General features: G+C 40.7%; 1 protein-coding gene across 1 annotated transcript in view; it reads right to left on the bottom strand.

Moving 5' to 3' along the window:
• LOC126159238 (exostosin-3-like) overlaps window positions 1-18675 on the bottom strand; it is a 300080-nt gene that overhangs the window by 53800 nt on the left and 227605 nt on the right. The window contains exons 8-9 of the mRNA XM_049916501.1: window positions 6957-7084; window positions 1918-2042 (exon numbers count right to left, since the gene is read on the bottom strand). Of these exons, the coding sequence (XP_049772458.1) occupies window positions 1918-2042; window positions 6957-7084 (253 nt within the window). The remainder of the gene's footprint in view (window positions 1-1917; window positions 2043-6956; window positions 7085-18675) is intronic.

Below are 18675 nucleotides of genomic sequence, written 5' to 3'. Positions count from 1 at the left end.
GCTAACGTCATCAGTCCCTAAGCTTACACACTACTTAACCTAAATTATCCTAAGGACAAACACACACACCCATGCCCGAGGGAGGACTCGAACCTCCGCCGGGACCCCCTCCTTCCCCACCCCTCTCCCTCCCTCCCCCCCTCTCAACACACACAGCCCACAGTCAATGGAATTGGGAGATGTCGGCGCCTGTCCACCCTGTTCCAGCACACGAATTATAGGCATGCATGACTTGACGCTTCTTTATGCGCCCCGCTGTTTCATAGTGCAGTGGCCATAAGCACTTAACACACACAGAAAGATGCACATATGTAAACGCCTCATTAGTGTGACACAGATAGGAGTAAGGTACTCAGCCAATGACTCACCATTCATCTAATGATGTGGATAACCAAATACATAATAAAATTCAGGGCCCATAGTACAAATATGATGACAGTAGCCAGGTGTTGGAAACACATACAGATTGAGTTAGGATTACCAGAACATAATTCGGTGTGACTGAGAGTAAAACAACTATAAATGTGTTTCAGTGAGTTTTTGTAGTGACCAGTATTATAACAAATGTCGAAAATTAGCACAATGGTCGACAGCTCACTGCCAATATCAGAGTATCAGGACGCTCCTTGTTTGACGGAAAATGACGCCCCTTGTGGCGTATTCTCTCTCTCTCTCTCTCTCTCTCTCTCTCTGTGTGTGTGTGTGTGTGTGTGTGTGTGTGTGTTTGTGTTTGTGTGTGTGTGTGTGTGTATGTGTGTGTGTGTGTGTTTATGTGGCTGCTACAAGGAGTATTGTTACTAATTCCTCCTCTAAGTCGGCAGTTCTGGAGTGTGCTTAAGTTTTCGTGTATCCCCAGTGAAAGAAGTCTAATGAGATGCACGTCTTGCAGTTCCCCCCTTGTGTAGTGCTCCTTGTCAGGTATCGCGATGGCCACCCAGGCAACACAGCTGTTTACTGGCTCAATATCAACGCCAAAAAGTCACAACTGTACGCTCCTCAAATCAACTTTGGTGTAGTGATGCCTGAAGGAGGTACGGATTACTTTTTTTTTTTTTTCGTCACGGCCACACTTACGAAACCTTAGTGTTAACTCAATGCATGTTTCCTGCGCCTGATTGCTTAACGAAATGTATTTCTTGTTGGTTCACTTGTGATACAAGAAAATACTGATGCCTTTTCTGGTGTAGCCTGCCCTCTACGGAGAAGATGGATATTATAATTTCCACTTGTCATATTATGTAAATTGGAGGGTGGAGAACGGAAAGGAAAGGGAAGGAACTGTTGATGTCAGCTGGATCTGAACTTTATACGGAATCAGCGGCGACGAGTGAAAGTGTTTGCCAGACCAGGATTCTTACCTCGGCTCAGCTGCTTTTAAGACAGTTGGGTTAAGCACTGCTTCACACAGACACAGCGGTTATCGCGATTGCGCGGCGACCTGGGCATGCCTGTCGGGCGACCCACATCCTCACCTAGCGTGCAGCTATAATGAACACTGTGTCCAGGTGGCGAATTGCTTAACGCAACTGCCTAGTAGGCAGGATTTAACCCGCATGCCTAGTAAGCAGGAGACACCGGGCTCGAATCCTGGTCTGGCACACATTTTCACGCCGCCGCTGATTCCACATGAAGTCGCCATGCAGTTGAGATCAATACTCCCTTCCCTTTTCTTTCCTCTGTCCACCTTTGACCTTCAATTTACATAATACGTATCACAGATGCTGATACCAAGTGTGGTCAGTCATACACTAGCTAGACATAATCTTGTCACTGTGGCATGTTTACCACCACCCCCTCACCCCTGCTGCATTTACTGGCAACATGTGTTTATGGTCATTAAATTAAGGTCATATTTAAACACAATCAGTTACATTAGCTCGTTACTCTTAACTGCTCTCTTAGACTAATGCGGCTTACCTGTCAGAACCATAGAGATTTCACAGGAGGGGTAGGGATTGTACACCCATGCACTACGACTCTGATCCCAGGCGTGGTAACGTGAAGGAAAGCCGACTATCCGGTCTCTTTGTTCCCTCCACACTCTAAGTCGTGTAACAAAAAGACTTCCATCAGTAATTACAGTAATCACATAACGAACAGCTATGTACAAGCATCAATAGATGCTCCCAGCATGCAAATACGCGAAACTTCAATAGCAAAAAAGAAACATATTTACAGGAATATAGCTCTCATCACAGAAAGCTTAAACAAACTCAGTAATAAAAGAAAAATGAAAAAATCTCACACATTTTCCAATTTATTCCCCATACTGTCACCACCAACTACGTTAAAGTAAGGACACTATTATTCTGGAAGCTTAGCAATTACTGTATGTTGTTAAACCTGCCCCCCACCCTTTCATTTCTTCTCTTCATATCTAAAGCTTTGTTAACCAAAAGGCTGTGTCTCTGAAGATAGACCAGTTTTCATCTTTTGCTATATTTCTGTCTGCTTCTCAGCACTTCTGGTTTGTTAGTGATGATTCGTGGTAATATGGAGTGCCCCAAAGTTATTCGTGGTAATATGGGGTGCCTGAAAGCTATTCACTGAAATTAGTACAGAATCAAGAGAACATAAAAACAAATGTATTTCGTTATGATGCATATTATCCCTTGAGGTTTTCCTTTCATTCGCCAGACATGTTTCGCTGAAGTTTCAGCATCATCAGTGTTTATTTTTTATTATTTTCTGTAGAGCAAGGAAAATGCTTTTTAACTATTTATACGCATATAAATTAAGACAGTTTTTAGACAGTATTTACTTATTTCAATAACAAACAAAATATGTAAATACTGTCTTGAAATCTCAAATTTATATACGTACAGGTAATAAAAAGCGTTTTTCCTCTTTCATAGAAGATAATAAAAGCTCACTGACGTTGCTGAAACTTCAGAGACACACGCCAGGGAAATAAAAAGAAAACTAAAAATTGTATTTTGTTCAAGGTGGACCCTCTCCAAATACAAATCATATTATCCCTGATGACAATTTATGATGCTAGGAACGATTTCCGCAGAAGGTAGTTTCGGTAGGACTGACGAGGACATCGGAAAAGTCAATGAATGGCAGCCCGTTACGTATTATTTAGTAATAATGCAGAGAGTGCTACAGACATGATACATGAACTGGTGTGGCAATAATCAAAACAAAGGCATTTCTCCCTGCGGCAGGATCTTCTCATGAAATTTCAATCACCATCTTTCCCCTCGGCGTCAGAAAATATTTTTTTGGCGCCTACCTACACAGGGAGAAACGATCATCATAGTAAAACAAGAGAAATAAGAGCTCGTATGGAGAGATTTAGGTGTTTCTTTTCCACGCACGTTGTTTGAGAGTGGAACGGTAGAGGAGCAGCTTAAAGGTAGTTCGATTAACTCTCTGCTAGGCACATAATTGTGAATTGCAGAGTAATCACCTACGTGTAGACGTAGCATGCTAATTACTGCAGTGGCATTCACAGAAACTGGTTCGAGCGCGCCCATTGGCCTATGTGCACGCGGTATGTCATCAGACCATTGATTTTCGTGTCTGTTCCAAGGCTCCTGGCACGTCCTCAGTGGTACCAGCAGCGATGGCAGTCCTAGCGATGAGGTCTCCTTTTGTTTCCACAACGGTTTCGTGCAGCAATTGCTTCATATGCCTACAGAGGAAGAAATCCAGACACGTGAGGTCAGGTAATCTGGGTGGCCGAGCGGCAGGGTCGCCTTCGCTTATCCATCGGTTCCCAAAATTGACTGTGAGATGATTCCCCACAGCAATAACTGAAATGGGCTGGCCCACCATCGTGTTGGAAGTACATCCTTTGTCTAACATTCAGAGATACAGCCTCCAGCAGTTCTCAGAACACATGTTTCAGGAAGATGCGATATCTCCGTGCGTTGAGGCGAAATGGAAGAATGTATGGTCCAACCAACTTATCACCGATGATGCCATCCCACACATTAACACCAAATCGCTGGTGATGAGCTTGAGGCCGAACACCTTGTAAATTGACATGTGCCCTTACATGCGAACTGTCGATATTGAAACAGCCCTCACGAATAACAAAGCCTTTTCTGTGTACAGGACCTCGGCCAGAAGTAAGATGTACAGGGGGGAGGGCGGGGTGGGGGGTGGGGTGGGGGTGGGGGGGCTGTAGTAAAAACCACTATGCGAACTGAATGGTGCTATTGCTACGAAGCACTGAAGATGGAATGGATGAAGCAGCTGGTCACATAACAGCTTCGACACAAGACTATGTCTGACGCCAAGGATGTGTGCAATACGTCGTGTACTTGTATACGGAGTATCTTCAACACGTCCCAGAATCTCTTTTTCCATTTCGGGAGTTGGCACTGTTTGATTCTGACCTGTATTTGCATACTTGCACGGAAAGTGACTGTTTGAAGAAGCAGGCGATGCAGCCGATCGCATGTCTGGTGTTGTGGAACCCTCGTTTCGGAAAGCGCTCTCGATACTCTCTGACGGCCGCTCGTCCGCTTTCATTCACAGAGCAGCATCCGAGATACATGTCGCCCATTTCGAAGTACCTAAAATACCCCGTGTTCACTGTTGTTCACTGCAGTTTTGTATGTCAGTACACATTCCTAGTTAGCGACAACAACACAACATATTACGTCAGCACCACTAACAAAACGTTCCCTAACATTACCAGCTGACATCAGGGATCATACGTTCTATACCGAAATATATTTGAAGTTCTCTATCTCCTGAATTAATCTGGACGAATACTTTCGGAACACACTATATACACAGTAATATTTCATCTCGGATTTCCCATCGAATTTTAATGTTTTAAGGGTTAAATTGTAATTGCTTTTCATCTAACAACCTTAAATTATGAGTTCTTTCGTGAGCAAAAGAAATAATTGAATGAAAAGTAAGATGTAAATTTATCTTTCGTTTTATCGTTAATTATAATCTCAGACGCCTAATTCCACTGCCCACATTGTATCTGGTCCTATTACAAGTACTTATTTACAAACCCAAAGAAGTGAGTAATTTGTCGTTTCCATTGCTCTTAGTAGACACGTCAGAGCTTATGCTCCAACTGTAATGACCATCTCATCAATTGGGCGCTAAAACTTAATCTTACTTCCTACGATAAAGTGGGAGAAATATACAACTCACGTTCCATGCATATTAACTATGCCATCCGTAAAAATATGAACAAAACAAAACTTTACATCTGTGGGGTTGCGTTTGACGCCAAACTAAAGTGTCTGTTCGTCATGACTTACATAATCTTATTACTATTTTACTTTGTAGCTTGGGAAATGTGATATTTTTTCATTCCTTAGGATCAAAAGTGTAATTCTCTACATACATAAACGAAATAAAACAATTCAGAAGTTCACTGAGGGAAATAAATTGCAACACCAAAAATTGATTAACGTAGAGTCATGAAATTTCGGAAATACACTTGTCTTGGTAATATATTTAAGTAATTAACATTGCAAGATCTTAGGTTAATGTAAGTACGACTTAAGCCAATGCAAATTTGAAATGCTGGAACATTAACAACCAGAGTAACCTCCAGAATATTGAATGGAAGCATGAAAACATGCATGCGTTGTGTCGTACAGGTGCCGAAAGTCAGTTTGTGGGATGGAGTTCCGTGCCTGCTGCAACCAGTCAGTCAACACGTGGACGATTAATGTTGTTTGTTGATGAAGCTGAAGTTATCGTCCGGTGATTTCCCGCATGTGCTCGTCTAGAGATAGATGTGGTGGTTGAGCAGGCCAATGCAACATGTCGACATCTGCAGAGCATGTTGGGTTACAACAGCGGTATATGGGCGAGCGTTATCGTGTCGGGAAAACTCCCTGGAATGCTGTCCACGAATGGCAGCACATCCGATAAAATCACCAGGCTGACGCACATATTTGCAGTCAGGGTGTGTGGGATGATCACGAGAGTGGTCCAGCTGTCATGCAAAATTCAACCTAGCCCATAACCCAGGCATAGGTCCATTGCGTCTATCACGCAGACAGTTTGGTTGCAGGCCCTCAACTACCCTCATTATAAACAAGACACGACCCTCACTGGCACCGATTCAGAACCCATATTTCGTCAGAAAATACGACAGAACTCCACACTGCTCCCAGGGCGCTTTCGCTTGACACCACTGAAGTCGCAGTTGGCGGTGGTTTGGAGTAAGCGGGATGCACCCTATCGGGCATCTGGCTTGAAGCTGTCCTTGAAGTAACTGATTTGTAACTGTTCTTTGTGTCACTGTAACGTCAACTGCTGCTCAAATTACTGCTGCAGATGCAGTACGATGCGTCTGAGACAGAACACGACAGTCTTCCTTCTCAGTACAGCCACATGGCCGTCAAGAGCCGCGGCTTCTGGCGACCGTACATTCTCGTGATCATCGCTGCCAGCAATCACGTACAGTGGCTACGCTCCTGCCAAGGGTTTCTGCAGTATCTCAGAAGGAACATCCAGCACTGTTACAGGATCTTGTTTAAACTCAGTGAGGTGCTGATAATCGCATCTTCGTCGCCTTAAGGGCATTCTTGACTAACAGTAACTCACCACTTCAAATCACAAAGGTAACTAACTTTTACGACTGTTGCAGTGAATATTTAAAACAAACCTGATTCGCATCCTCAAAGTGGTGCTACTACCGCCCTTATGCGAATGGCGTGAAATCTCAATAGACATCATCTTTCGGAAGCAGACACACGGCTACGAACTTCCGTTTATGTGCATAACGCCTTCTCGGTGTTTGATATCTTTTCTGTCAGTGGATGAAACAAACATTTAAACATATGAAGGCTGCCACAGCATTTGCGAAACGAGCTACTACGTGAAATATGAATATAAACTTATTGTAAAGCCTTAAACACAATAAATCAACAATCACACATAGACATAACAAAAATTTTAAGCCATGTAAGAATAATTTCACCTAGATCTTGTGTGCACACAGAGATAGAAATAACACTCACCTGAAGCCAAATACAATTTCATCATGTCGTAGTTTTGAATCATCATCAAGAGACAACACAGCCTCTGTTTCAATTGCATCATATGGAAGAAAACGGTTGTTCAAACTGTTACGACTTGCTTTCACTACCTGTAAAATTGAAGCACTGTGTTATAATGCAGATGATAAATATCAGAACTAAAACATGTTCTTTCAGTCTGAGAAAGTCATAAAAGGAAGGTAGGACGAATAGAATTCAACGTGTAAAAGATAGGAAGGAGGAGAAGGATTTAAGGTCTAGAAGGAAGGTAGGAGGAACAGGGTCGAACGTCTTTTGGGGGTGATGTCATTAGGAGAAGGTGCAAGCTCAGACTGGGTAAAGGCGGGGAAGGGAAATCCGCTACACCCTTTACAACTGAAGCATTCTGACACTTGTTTTAAGTAGTGTACGGAAAGTACAGAAAAATTTATCACGGTTTAGAGATGGTCGTTTAGATGATCAGTCACCTGCTTAGCTGTACACAGTGGGGAAGCAAGTACATTTATCTATGTGCTATGAAGGTGTTAATAAGTGTTAATAAGCCATGAATACATTGTGAATGCAACTTGTCCGGAGAACGTGATGTAGCCCACTCCTGGTGCGCCAACTGCTTGATAGAAGAGATTTTCCTACAAAACATAATCTTCTTGATTGACTTATGACCCTATACGTTATACGCTAATCAATCCCGAGCTGTGGGAAAGTAAATATCTCCCAATTTTGACTTAATTTCATAAAATAATTTTTTGGATTTAAGTAAGTTTTAAAGGCGCTGAATATAAACAGCTACAAACCTGAAATTTGCAGACGTTGTGTGACAGGAGTATTGGAGAAAGCGATTCTAGCTATTATTTAGTTCTACCTTTCAAACAGATCTAAGATGAAATTGCATATCATTAGTTACCGTATGTGACTGGAATGAAATAATATTTTATTAGAAAAGAATTAACAAAAGTACAGTTCAGTGATGTTACGTTTTCATTGCAAAAATGGGCTCTGATCCAAATACAATTTGGGTTGAGGTGAGTTCAAGAGTATTTCCACAGAAGTCACAACGCTAAAAAATTAATATCAAGTCAGGGCCTTGCCATAATGGCAGCAGATGCCTTTAAATTTCTGTAGGAAACACTGTGAATCTGAAGAAATATAATGAGAATTTAGCTGCTATTCGAGCGAAGCTAAAATACACTGATCACATATGGTTCATGTGCTGCGATTTGGATGCCATTTCCATACTTCCTGAACAGCACTGAAGCTACGCTAAGGATCCCTGTTTTCTGTGTGGCTGGGAGGAGCGTGGCAGAGAATTAAAAAGGAACATCCTTTCAGAATGAACATAGAAACTGGAAGCGAAATACTGTTCATGATGGTTTGGTTCATCTGAAGGCAGTCCTCCTTCCCATTGAGTTTGAATGAATGAAATAATTCATGAAGACTTCCAGAAAGATAGGGAATGTTTAAATATATTTTTTCCAGGTTTGTCAGAAGCAGCACCAAAAGAATGTGTTTTTGTAGGATTAGACATTCAGAAACTCCTAGAGTAGAATTATTTGTAACAGAAATTGAAGCAATTGAAAAAGGGGTATGGATAACTTTCAAACAAGTTGCTCCGAAATACTTAGTAAACAATACTGACATCAGCTCTGAGTGAACATTGAGATACATATTACCTACATTCTTAGGAAACGTACGATGTGCGTCGACTTTGCAAGTCCACCTCGTCCATTCACATTTCAGTTACTTTCCTAATAATTTGTTGATGCCAGGAATGATAAGAGACAAACTATCCGTAAAGGTGCCAAGGAGATGAATCACGGATTTCAAGGCAGAGTTTACCACACCATTATCAGAGAATGCAGTAGTTTAAAAGTAAAACGCCTTTTGCTTGCTAACTTGTGCACGCAGATGTATTTCTCCCTATTTGCATCAAATGGCAGTTACAAGGTTATATTTGGAAAACAGAGTGAACAGTAAGATGAACATCAAACTTACAATCAGTTTATCACATGAGAGAAAGCTGTCTGGATTACAAATAATGAATTACACGATGATCTGGCACCCAATGAAAATGTCTTGTAAATAAAGATGAAACGCGTCTGGATGCACAAGTTAAATAAAAATATTAACGTGCAGCAAGTAAAAGACGTTTTTCGTTTAAACTGCTGCAATTTGTATAGAGCTGCTACGAGAGTTTATTACTGAGGACTGTGCTGGATGTTGCACAGAGAGTAGCCTCAGATGGTTCATCATAGGTGTACCAATACAGGCTCCGAGGAGAAACGAAAAACAAAATACAAACACTTGTAGAGGTAAGCACACATTTATAAACTTATTTTTATGTTTAAAGGCATTGCATGTATTAATTCTGATTTTCCTTTTTAGACAACTGCATACCAAAGTGTACAGCATAGACAAAAGTATTTCTCAAGATTTAGTGAATGATTTATGAGTAATTCTTCTGCACTAGAGAAAAACTGCAGTGATGTATATAATCAGGGCATCAAACTATTTTGGAATCACTACCAATTTTGAAACAGTTTTTAATGAACTGGATTTTCCCGGCCTCTTATACTTACTCATACTTCATAATATTGTAGTATGGCCTGTAATTACCTCAGTCTTATGTTTCCTAACCGCTGGATCATCATAATCATCATCATCATCATCATAATCATCACTGCGACAACAGATGTTCTTTTAGCTGAATTAGTCAGTTGTTTATAGCGTTATTAAGGAGAAACAGGTAGCGCATATTGATGGCAAATAGCTAATGTAACTTTCTAAAGTAGTTCCTCACGTGTTCTTCTCTTTGTGGACAGAAATTTTTGTGATTACCACAGTTCTAATGGTTTTTACTTTCATGATGTGAACTGCGCTACTTGTTATGTTACAGATTTCCAGTATGTCTCAGAGATGTAGGCAGTTCGATATCCTATGTCATGTTGGAGTTTTAATAAAACAATATATTTTAATTTCAGCAAATAAAGTTTCATGTCTTGAAACATGTATCATCTGTTTTTCGATGCATTACACATGCCCAATATCTTATTCCTCTTTCAAAAGTTATCCAAGCTACTTTATGCTATATTTGCACTTATTTCATTCACAATGTTGGCAAAATGATTGCTCACACATCAAGGTAAATGAATTTCAGATTATATCCATTAATTAACTTCCTTCCCTCCCTCCCCAAAAAATCGACTTTAAAGAAAACAGCTCAACCACCACAACTTGCTTTACACTTGCATTTCTAGATATCAGTTACCTACAGAATGCCCACAATGTCTGGGTACATAGGGAATACTAATAAATAGTATAGTCTAAAGAGGATCGAGTGGAGTTGGTACTCTAAGTGGACGAGAGGGATGGTCGTATCGCAAAATTGCGGAAGAATTTAACTTTCGACACCCTCAGTGTCAGTCTATTTGTTTTACTGCCATCAGGAAATTAATCACCAAGTATAAAGAAACTGGCAGTGTCTTGGACAAACACTGTTCTGAACTAACAAAGACTTCAGGCGAAACGAAAGAGGCTGTCTTGGTCAAGGTTTGCACCAGCCCAAAGAAATCGTTTTGTCAGAGATCCACAGAGTTGAGTGTTGCATAATCAACCTTAAACTAATTCGATGAAAATATCAGTTTTACTAAAGACTATTACGTTCAGTGATGAATGTTAATGTGATTTATGTCAGTGGTGAGGTGAAGAGAGAAAATCTTCGATACTGGTCTCAAGGCAATCCTCATTGGATGAGTCCATCCAAACACCAGGCAAAAGGTGATAGGATAGTGTGGTTTGTGGAAATATCGTGCTAGGTCCTTTCTTCTTTAATGGGCATGAAACAGGTGAGACTTATCTGAACATGCTGAGACACAAATTAATCCCTCAAATGAAGCGTTTGGATGAGGGACTTCCAGACTAGCTTCAGCAGGATGGGGCCCCTGCCCATTTTGCTGCAGCTGTTAGAGATTGGTTGAGGAACAATTTTCCTCACTGGAATTGGAGAAGAGGTCATGTGAGTGGTTCCCTCGTTCGTAAGACGCTTCTCCCCTCGATTTCTTTTTCTGGTGTATGCTGAAAGAGAAAGTTAACTCAATGAATATTACGAATTTGAACCAACTGACAAAACGAATTACCAATCAGTGTGCTAAAATCCACTGCAGTTCAGACCTGTTCCTTGGAGTTCACCTTAACCTTGCAAAACGCAGCAAATTGTGCATTGACAAACGTAGATATTGTGTTGAAAATATTATTTTTTAATACTGTAGTGACTAAAATATTCTTATTATTATTTATTAGAGTTCCCTGTGCACCCAGACTTCATGGACAACCTTTGTAATAATCGTAGTTCTGTAAATGAAGCAGCCTCATTAAGATCCCGATAGAGTGATAAAGATTTTTAATCAAAAAACAGAGGAAAAGAGAAATCTAGAAGCAAATCACTTCTAAATAAAACACTGTGATTGCAAAAATTAATTGTAAATTCCTCCATACACCTCCATACACCTTGCTGAGGTGGGATGGCTTGCGTATCACTACAATTCAGGTAAGCTGCCTTCGGCACTTTCCAGCTTGGGGATGCTTTAAATATGTCATACTAATAATTAATTGCTTGATGGATTATCAGCAAGCAGTTTAGGTCAAACAATTAATCGTTAATATTAGGTTTTCATAATATAGGTCTCTGTACAATTGGTACGACCCCAACTTCTGGTTCATGAGTAGTGGCAGCAACCTTTTCAAATAATTACAAGAACAGCGATCTGAATAACCATATCATCATAGGCCAACATTATTGCCTTGCATTTCTGTTACTATGAATATCTGAAAGTACGAAGATATTTGGAAATTGAAACCATTATTTTTTTCCTCAGCTCTACTGTATGGAGTAAACATGACAGTATGCTCCCAGGTAAAGTAGTATCTCATTCCGGTTTCTAGGCAGGAACTATTCAGGATGTTATTATCAGGAGAAATAGAACTAGAGTTAAATGGGATTGAACTTGAAATGAGCAACAAAGAGAAGCTGAAAATTTACGACGAATAAAACGACGATAGCTCTAGTTTATAGTGGGCTGATACTTCGTTGATTTGCCTTTAAGTTCACTTTTAAAGTAAGTACACAGACTTGGCCCTGATGATATTATTCAGCAAGACAAATGGTGACCAGAGTGTACGTGTGTGCAAAATCACGTCAAATAATGAGCGGTGACAAGAATACCTAGTTTTTGACGAATAAAATTTATTGTTTCTAAATTTTCACACGTTAATCCTTAGACTGGTGAAATCCACTAAGCAACTGAGTGTTTAGTAAATGATTCGAGCCACATGTATAATTTATAAAGCGGGTTCGCTAGAACTCGCCATGTAAAATTAATTGAATTAACAGCAGTTGACTAATCACAGCATATGTTCACGGATAAACGTTATTTGAAACTAAATATCATATCATCTCGGACCTAATCAGAATCCAACCAACGTTTGATGCTATAACCTAAGTGTTGATTTGTAGCTGAAACGTTTCTTGTCCCTTGCAGGCAAACTGAGTTATAGTCCAAGCTAAGTATACAGAATCAGTGAATCAAACCCACTTGACAGAAAAATAACACAAGGTCTGGCGATGTGTTAGCAGAGAAATGCCGAGTTATTCCAAGTCCACAGTGATGTCTCGCGACATAATTCTAAGTATAGCTACTGACGACCTGAAAAAACTTGAATGTTGCAAACCAAACACGAATGGAACACCAATCAGACTACCACAGATGTTGCCTCAAAGAAGTCATTCCTAACACTGTGCTATTGCCAAATGTCCACTGCCGTTTTATGGATGCGGTTCAGCCCTCTACAGAAAATCGAACATCTATGACGCTTTACAACTTCTGTAGTTTTAGCAGCCTCATGAACACATTTCATACATAAATGATATTGAAAGTTTGGTTTCACCTTTTGATGCAAGCTAAAATTCTAGTCCAAATCGATATCTTACAATTAATTCTATGTGCAATAGTTAACCCATAATGAGATTTTCACTCTGCAGCGGAGTGTGCACTGATATGAAACTTCCTGGCCGATTAAAACTGTGTGCCCGACTGAGACTCGAACTCTGGACCTTTGCCTTTCATGGGCAAGTGCTCTACCGACTGAGCTACCCCAGCACGACTCACGCCCCGTCCTCATAGCTTTACTTCTGCCAGTACCTCGTCTCCCACCTTCCAAACTTTACAGAAGCTCTTCTCCCGAGATCGAGTCTCGGTCCGGCACACAGTTTTAATCTGCCAGAAAGTTTCAGTTAACCCATAATTTAACTTTAAAAATTTATGAAATGTCGTTGCTGTCGTTCAAAAGAGTTCATACTATGTGTACTGACATATCACAACTCTCTCATTGGTTTTTTACACTTGTTTCCAATGAAATATTCATCAGTAACGCATGGATAACAGTTCATAAGTTATTGGCGAAAATACGCAAATTATAAATAAGGAATAACAACATGTAATACAAAAATTGAATCATAGGTACTAAAGATGGGATGTTGTGAGTAAGAATATCCACCAATGCATTCTGCCTTTCTCGATGTGTATATTTATGGTATCAGATGTTACATCAATTTACAATTGAAATCCAATTAAAATGCATTAAAAGAGCTACAAATCATAAAATCATGTTTGTATGAGACCAGTAAAAGTCACTGAAATTGTGTCATTTCATTTGTATAAGTGCCTACACCTGGCTTCCAGGCTGGGTCCCTCATTTACATTCGATACCAAGTGCTATTTCTGTTCGTGTGTAAGGAGAAATTTAAAGTAGGGGGAGGCGGCAGTGAGAATTTGAATTGAGGACAGATGTGTGTCAGGGTAATCTGTGTAGTTGTGTGAACTGCTGTGCCAAGGTGGCTTTGTGGATAATACACACGATCATGATGCACAGCCACTTACAGTATATGACATAGCTCCATGCAATAATGGATAACAGTCCTCTAAAATGATGTATTCAATTAACGATTTAATAATTGTAAATTTTAGGTAAGGCTTGTAACAGTTAGACTGGGATGAGGTGTGCATGGAACCTGATGCTAATGTAAAATATATCCTATTTCGTGACACCTTTGTGAGTATATCTGAAAACAGTTTCCCTTAGAAAACAGTGAAACCTAACTGTAAGAAATCATCTAAAAAGCCATTGCTTACTAAAGGGATAAACACATCTAGCAAACAGAAAAGCAGAATGTATCATATAGCCAGGAGAAGAGTTGATGCCAGAACAATCAAACCCTATAAAAACTAGTGCACTGTATTAAGAAAAGTTATTAAGTCAGAAGTATGTGCATTATGTCTGAGATTAACACCTCTGACAATAAAATTAAAATATTTTGGAATGTTGTTAAAAGGGAAACCGGGGGACCAAGAGCACAGGAGATCTGTATATCTACCAAAGTCAATGAAAAATGTGTTAATCAAAATTTCTCTGTAGAAATTGTGTTTCTTAATCAGTTTGAAGTGTTGTGTAGAAAATAGGAGCCAGATTTTCTTTATAAAATACAAGGTTGTGAATGGAAGAGGCAATAACTATGCAATTTCCAGAATGAGATTTTCACTCTGCAGCGGAGTGTGCGCTGATATGAAACTTCCTGGCAGATTAAAACTGTGTGCCCGACCGAGACTCGAACTCGGGACCTCTGCCTTTCGCGGGCAAGCGCTCTACCATCAGAGCTACCGAAGCACGACTCACGCCCGGTACTCACAGCTTTACTTCTGCCAGTACCTCGTCTCCTACCTTCCAAACTTTACAGAAGCTCTCCTGCGAACCTTGCAGAATTAGCACTCCTGAAAGAAAGGATATTGCGGAGACATGGCTTAGCCACAGCCTGGGGGATGTTTCCAGAATGAGATTTTCACTCTGCAGCGGAGTGTGCGCTGATATGAAACTTCCTGGCAGATTAAAACTGTGTGCCCGACCGAGACTCGAACTCGGGACCTTTGCCTTTCGCGGGCAAGCGCTCTACAATCTGAGCTACCGAAGCACGACTCACGCCCGGTACTCACAGCTTTACTTCTGCCAGTACCTCGTCTCCAACCTTCCAAACTTTACAGAAGCTCTCCTACGAACCTTGCAGAACTAGCACTCCTGAAAGAAAGGATATTGCGGAGACATGGCTTAGCCACAGCCTGGGGGATGTTTCCAGAATGAGATTTTCACTCTGCAGCGGAGTGTGCGCTGATATGAAACTTCCAGGCAGATTAAAACTGTGTGCCCGACCGAGACTCGAACTCGGGACCTTTGCCTTTCGCGGGCAAGCGCTCTACCATCTGAGCTACCGAAGCACGACTCACGCCCGGTACTCACAGCTTTACTTCTGCCAGTACCTCGTCTCCTACCTTCTAGAAAAATTTCACTTTGGTTTTGAGAAAGGTTTATCAACAGTAAATGATACATATATGTTGACTGATCAAATATTAAATTCTCTGAATAAGCAAACATCACACATTGGGTCTTTCTGCGATCTTTCAAAGCCTTTGACTGATTGAATAATGAAATTCTTCCAGATAATCTTAATTATTGTGGTATTAATTGGACTGTACACAAATGATTTCTTTCATATTTAACTGGAAGAATACAGAAGGCTGAAATTAACAGTAAGATAGTCTCCAAACAGTGGCAGAGTCCTCTAGCTGTGGAACTATCAAGAATGGTATCCTATAGGGTTCAGTCTTGTGTGCCTTAATGTTCTTAATATATATTAATGACTTGCCATCATGTATTCATGGAGATGCAAACCTAGATCTTTTTCATGATGATACAAGTATAGTGATCACACCAAACAAGAAAAATTAGCTGAAGACATTGTAAATAACATCTTTCAGGTAATTATTAAGTGGTTCTCTACAAACAGACTCTCACTTAATTTTGATGAAACACAGTATATAGTTTCGTACAGTAAATGGCTTAACACCAGTGATAAACATAGACTTTGAACAAAAGCCTGTTGCTAAGGCAGAATATTTAAAATTTCTGAGTGTGTCTGTTGATGAGAATTTGATCTCGAAGAAACACATTGGTTCTCTGCTAATATGCTAAGGAGGTTATGGCAAACTTTGGTGATAAAATTTTCAGTAAATTAGCCTACTACCCATGTTTTCATTCACTGCTTTCATATGGCGTCATATTTTGGGGTAATTCATCATTAAGAAAGTAAAGTATTCATTTCACAAAAGGGTGTAATCCGAATAATACCTGGGGCCCACCTAAGATCAGCTTGAAGATAGTTCTTTAGGGAGGTCGGAATATTGAAGCTACCTTCGCAATACATATATTCTCTTATGAAAATTGTTATTCATAACCCATCCCAATTCAAAAATAATAGCTAAGTGCATAGCTACAACACCAGAAGAAAAGGTGATCTTCACTATTCTGGGTTAAACCTAACTTTGGCACACAAAGCGGTGGATTATGCTGCCACAAAATCCTTTAGTCATTTGCCAGATAGCATTAAAAGTACGACAGATAGTCAAGATCCATATAAAAACAAATGAAAAGAATTTCTGAATGACGACTCTTTCTACTCAGTGGATGAATTTTTAAATATGAAGTAGTAACTGTAATAAGTTATATTGTGTAAAGGAAACTGATACACTCCACATTATTACGAAATGTTGTGTTCCTGAGCTGTTAATGTAATGTAATATAATTTGCACAGGTACCTGTACCTGGCTTTCAAGCTGGAACCCTCATTTACGTTCGATGCTGAGGTGCTATTTCAGAACATGGAGAGCCTCAGCAGGTCTGTTCATGTGTTAGGGGAATTTAGAGTAGACAGGGGCAGCAGTGAGGATCTGGTTCGGGGAGGGAGGTGTGCCACCGTAATCTGTGAAGTTGTGTTAACCTCTGTGACAAGGTGGCTTAGTGACTAACACACCTGCCTAGTTAACAGAAAACCCAGGTTCAATTCCTGACCTAGATATAAATTTTCACTTGCCGCCTCAGCCTATATACATAAAATCATATTGTTACAGCGACTACTGAAGATGCTTTACGGTGAAGTGAAACGTGCCTACTCTTAATAAAATTTTTGAAGCAGTTTGCTGAAGACAGTAGTTAACCTATACAATTTGTATACGCTCAACTGCGGAAAAAAGAGGCCAGAAAACAAAGAAGACAACATGAACATAAAAGTTATTAAACATTACTGACTTACTGTTACAAAAAGATTCTTGGTGCTTTATCCTTTTAGAATTTATATAATCGTACTAGCATAAACGTGGTGCTCCCATTCCCCAACATTTAATTTGGTATGTTGTCCTTGTAGCTGTTACGGCTTACGCTGTGTGAGTGCAAATGGGAACAATATACATTTATCAGCCACAACGTTATGATCACCTACCTAATAGACGGTATGTCCACCTCTGGCATGGATAATAGCGGTGACGCGTCGTGGCATGGAAGCAATGAGGCGTTCGTAGGTCGCTGGAGGGAATTGGCACCATATCTGCACACGCAAGTCACCTAATTCCCTTAAATTCCAGGGAAGGAGGCGGTGAGCTCGGACGCCACATCCAGACACATCACAGGTGTGTCCGATCGGGCTCAGATCTTGCGACTGAGAGAGGGGGAGAGGTGTGACAAATGGAACTTGTCATTGTGTTCCTCAAACCACTCCCAAACATTCCTGGCCTTGTGACATGCAACACAGCCTTCTTGAAAAATGCCACTGCCATCGAGGCACACGATCGTCATGAATGGGTGTACGTGGTCTGTATCAGTGTACGACACTCCTTGGCTGTCATGGTGCCTTGCACGAAAACCACTGGACCAGGTCTAGACGTGGTTTCACCACGTCTCGCTTGAAGACGCTCTCCACAGCACTCCTCGAATTCCCGACAAGTCGGGCAGTTTCCGAAATGTTCGTACCTAGCATCTGGGCCATCACAATTTGCCCGCCCCCCATGTCGAACTGAAATAGATTGCACGTATTCCCCATTCCACACATAGACAGCACACTCACACACTCACTGATACTACATGCACCGTGCATGCGTCTGACTAGCAGTCATTCCTCGCCAGGTGACGCTGATATCGCCAGGGCGCATTTACATCGATAGTGGGTCGATGGTCAAATGTTCTGACTGATCAGTGTATATGGATGTCATTGTCGCCTCTAGTTCACGATATTTTATCGTCTGCTGTATTAAAGCTGGACTTATCAGCGGACGCTTCCGTTGGCTCTCTATTGTTTGCGTATTTCGCTTTCGAATAAGTGCTTTTACTCTGTTACATACAGCTGCTCCAATGTGGGGTTGCCATATGTAGCTGGGGCCTCGTCGAGGCACTCTGAGATGAGGGTATAGAAATGAAATAAAAAAGTATTTAATACAATTAATTTTATTTAGAACGCAATGACACACGACTTGTCGCATCAGACTTAGTTGGTACACTACATTTTTTGGAAAATTTCATCTTAAAAGTCTTATCACCCCCTTACGTATTTATAAAACTCCTCGCATGTCAGCTCGAAGTTCAGCTAGCACTGTGAGATAGATTTTAAGTTCTGGGCAGCAGTCGATTTCTTTACTCATTCCGCTGGGCCGACATCAGCGAAAATACTCTTTACACAGTGGTGTAGTGTGTGGGAATGGAAAACAAATACTTGCGTAATTTTAGCAGATGGCATTTGTGTTTGGGATTTTCTGTTTTCTAAGAAACTCAATTG

Source organism: Schistocerca cancellata, chromosome 2 (genome assembly GCF_023864275.1).
Source record: "Schistocerca cancellata isolate TAMUIC-IGC-003103 chromosome 2, iqSchCanc2.1, whole genome shotgun sequence".
Taxonomy (NCBI): Eukaryota; Metazoa; Arthropoda; class Insecta; order Orthoptera; family Acrididae; genus Schistocerca; species Schistocerca cancellata.
Note: the sequence above shows the minus strand (reverse complement) of the source record. Positions and strands in the feature narration are given on the sequence as shown.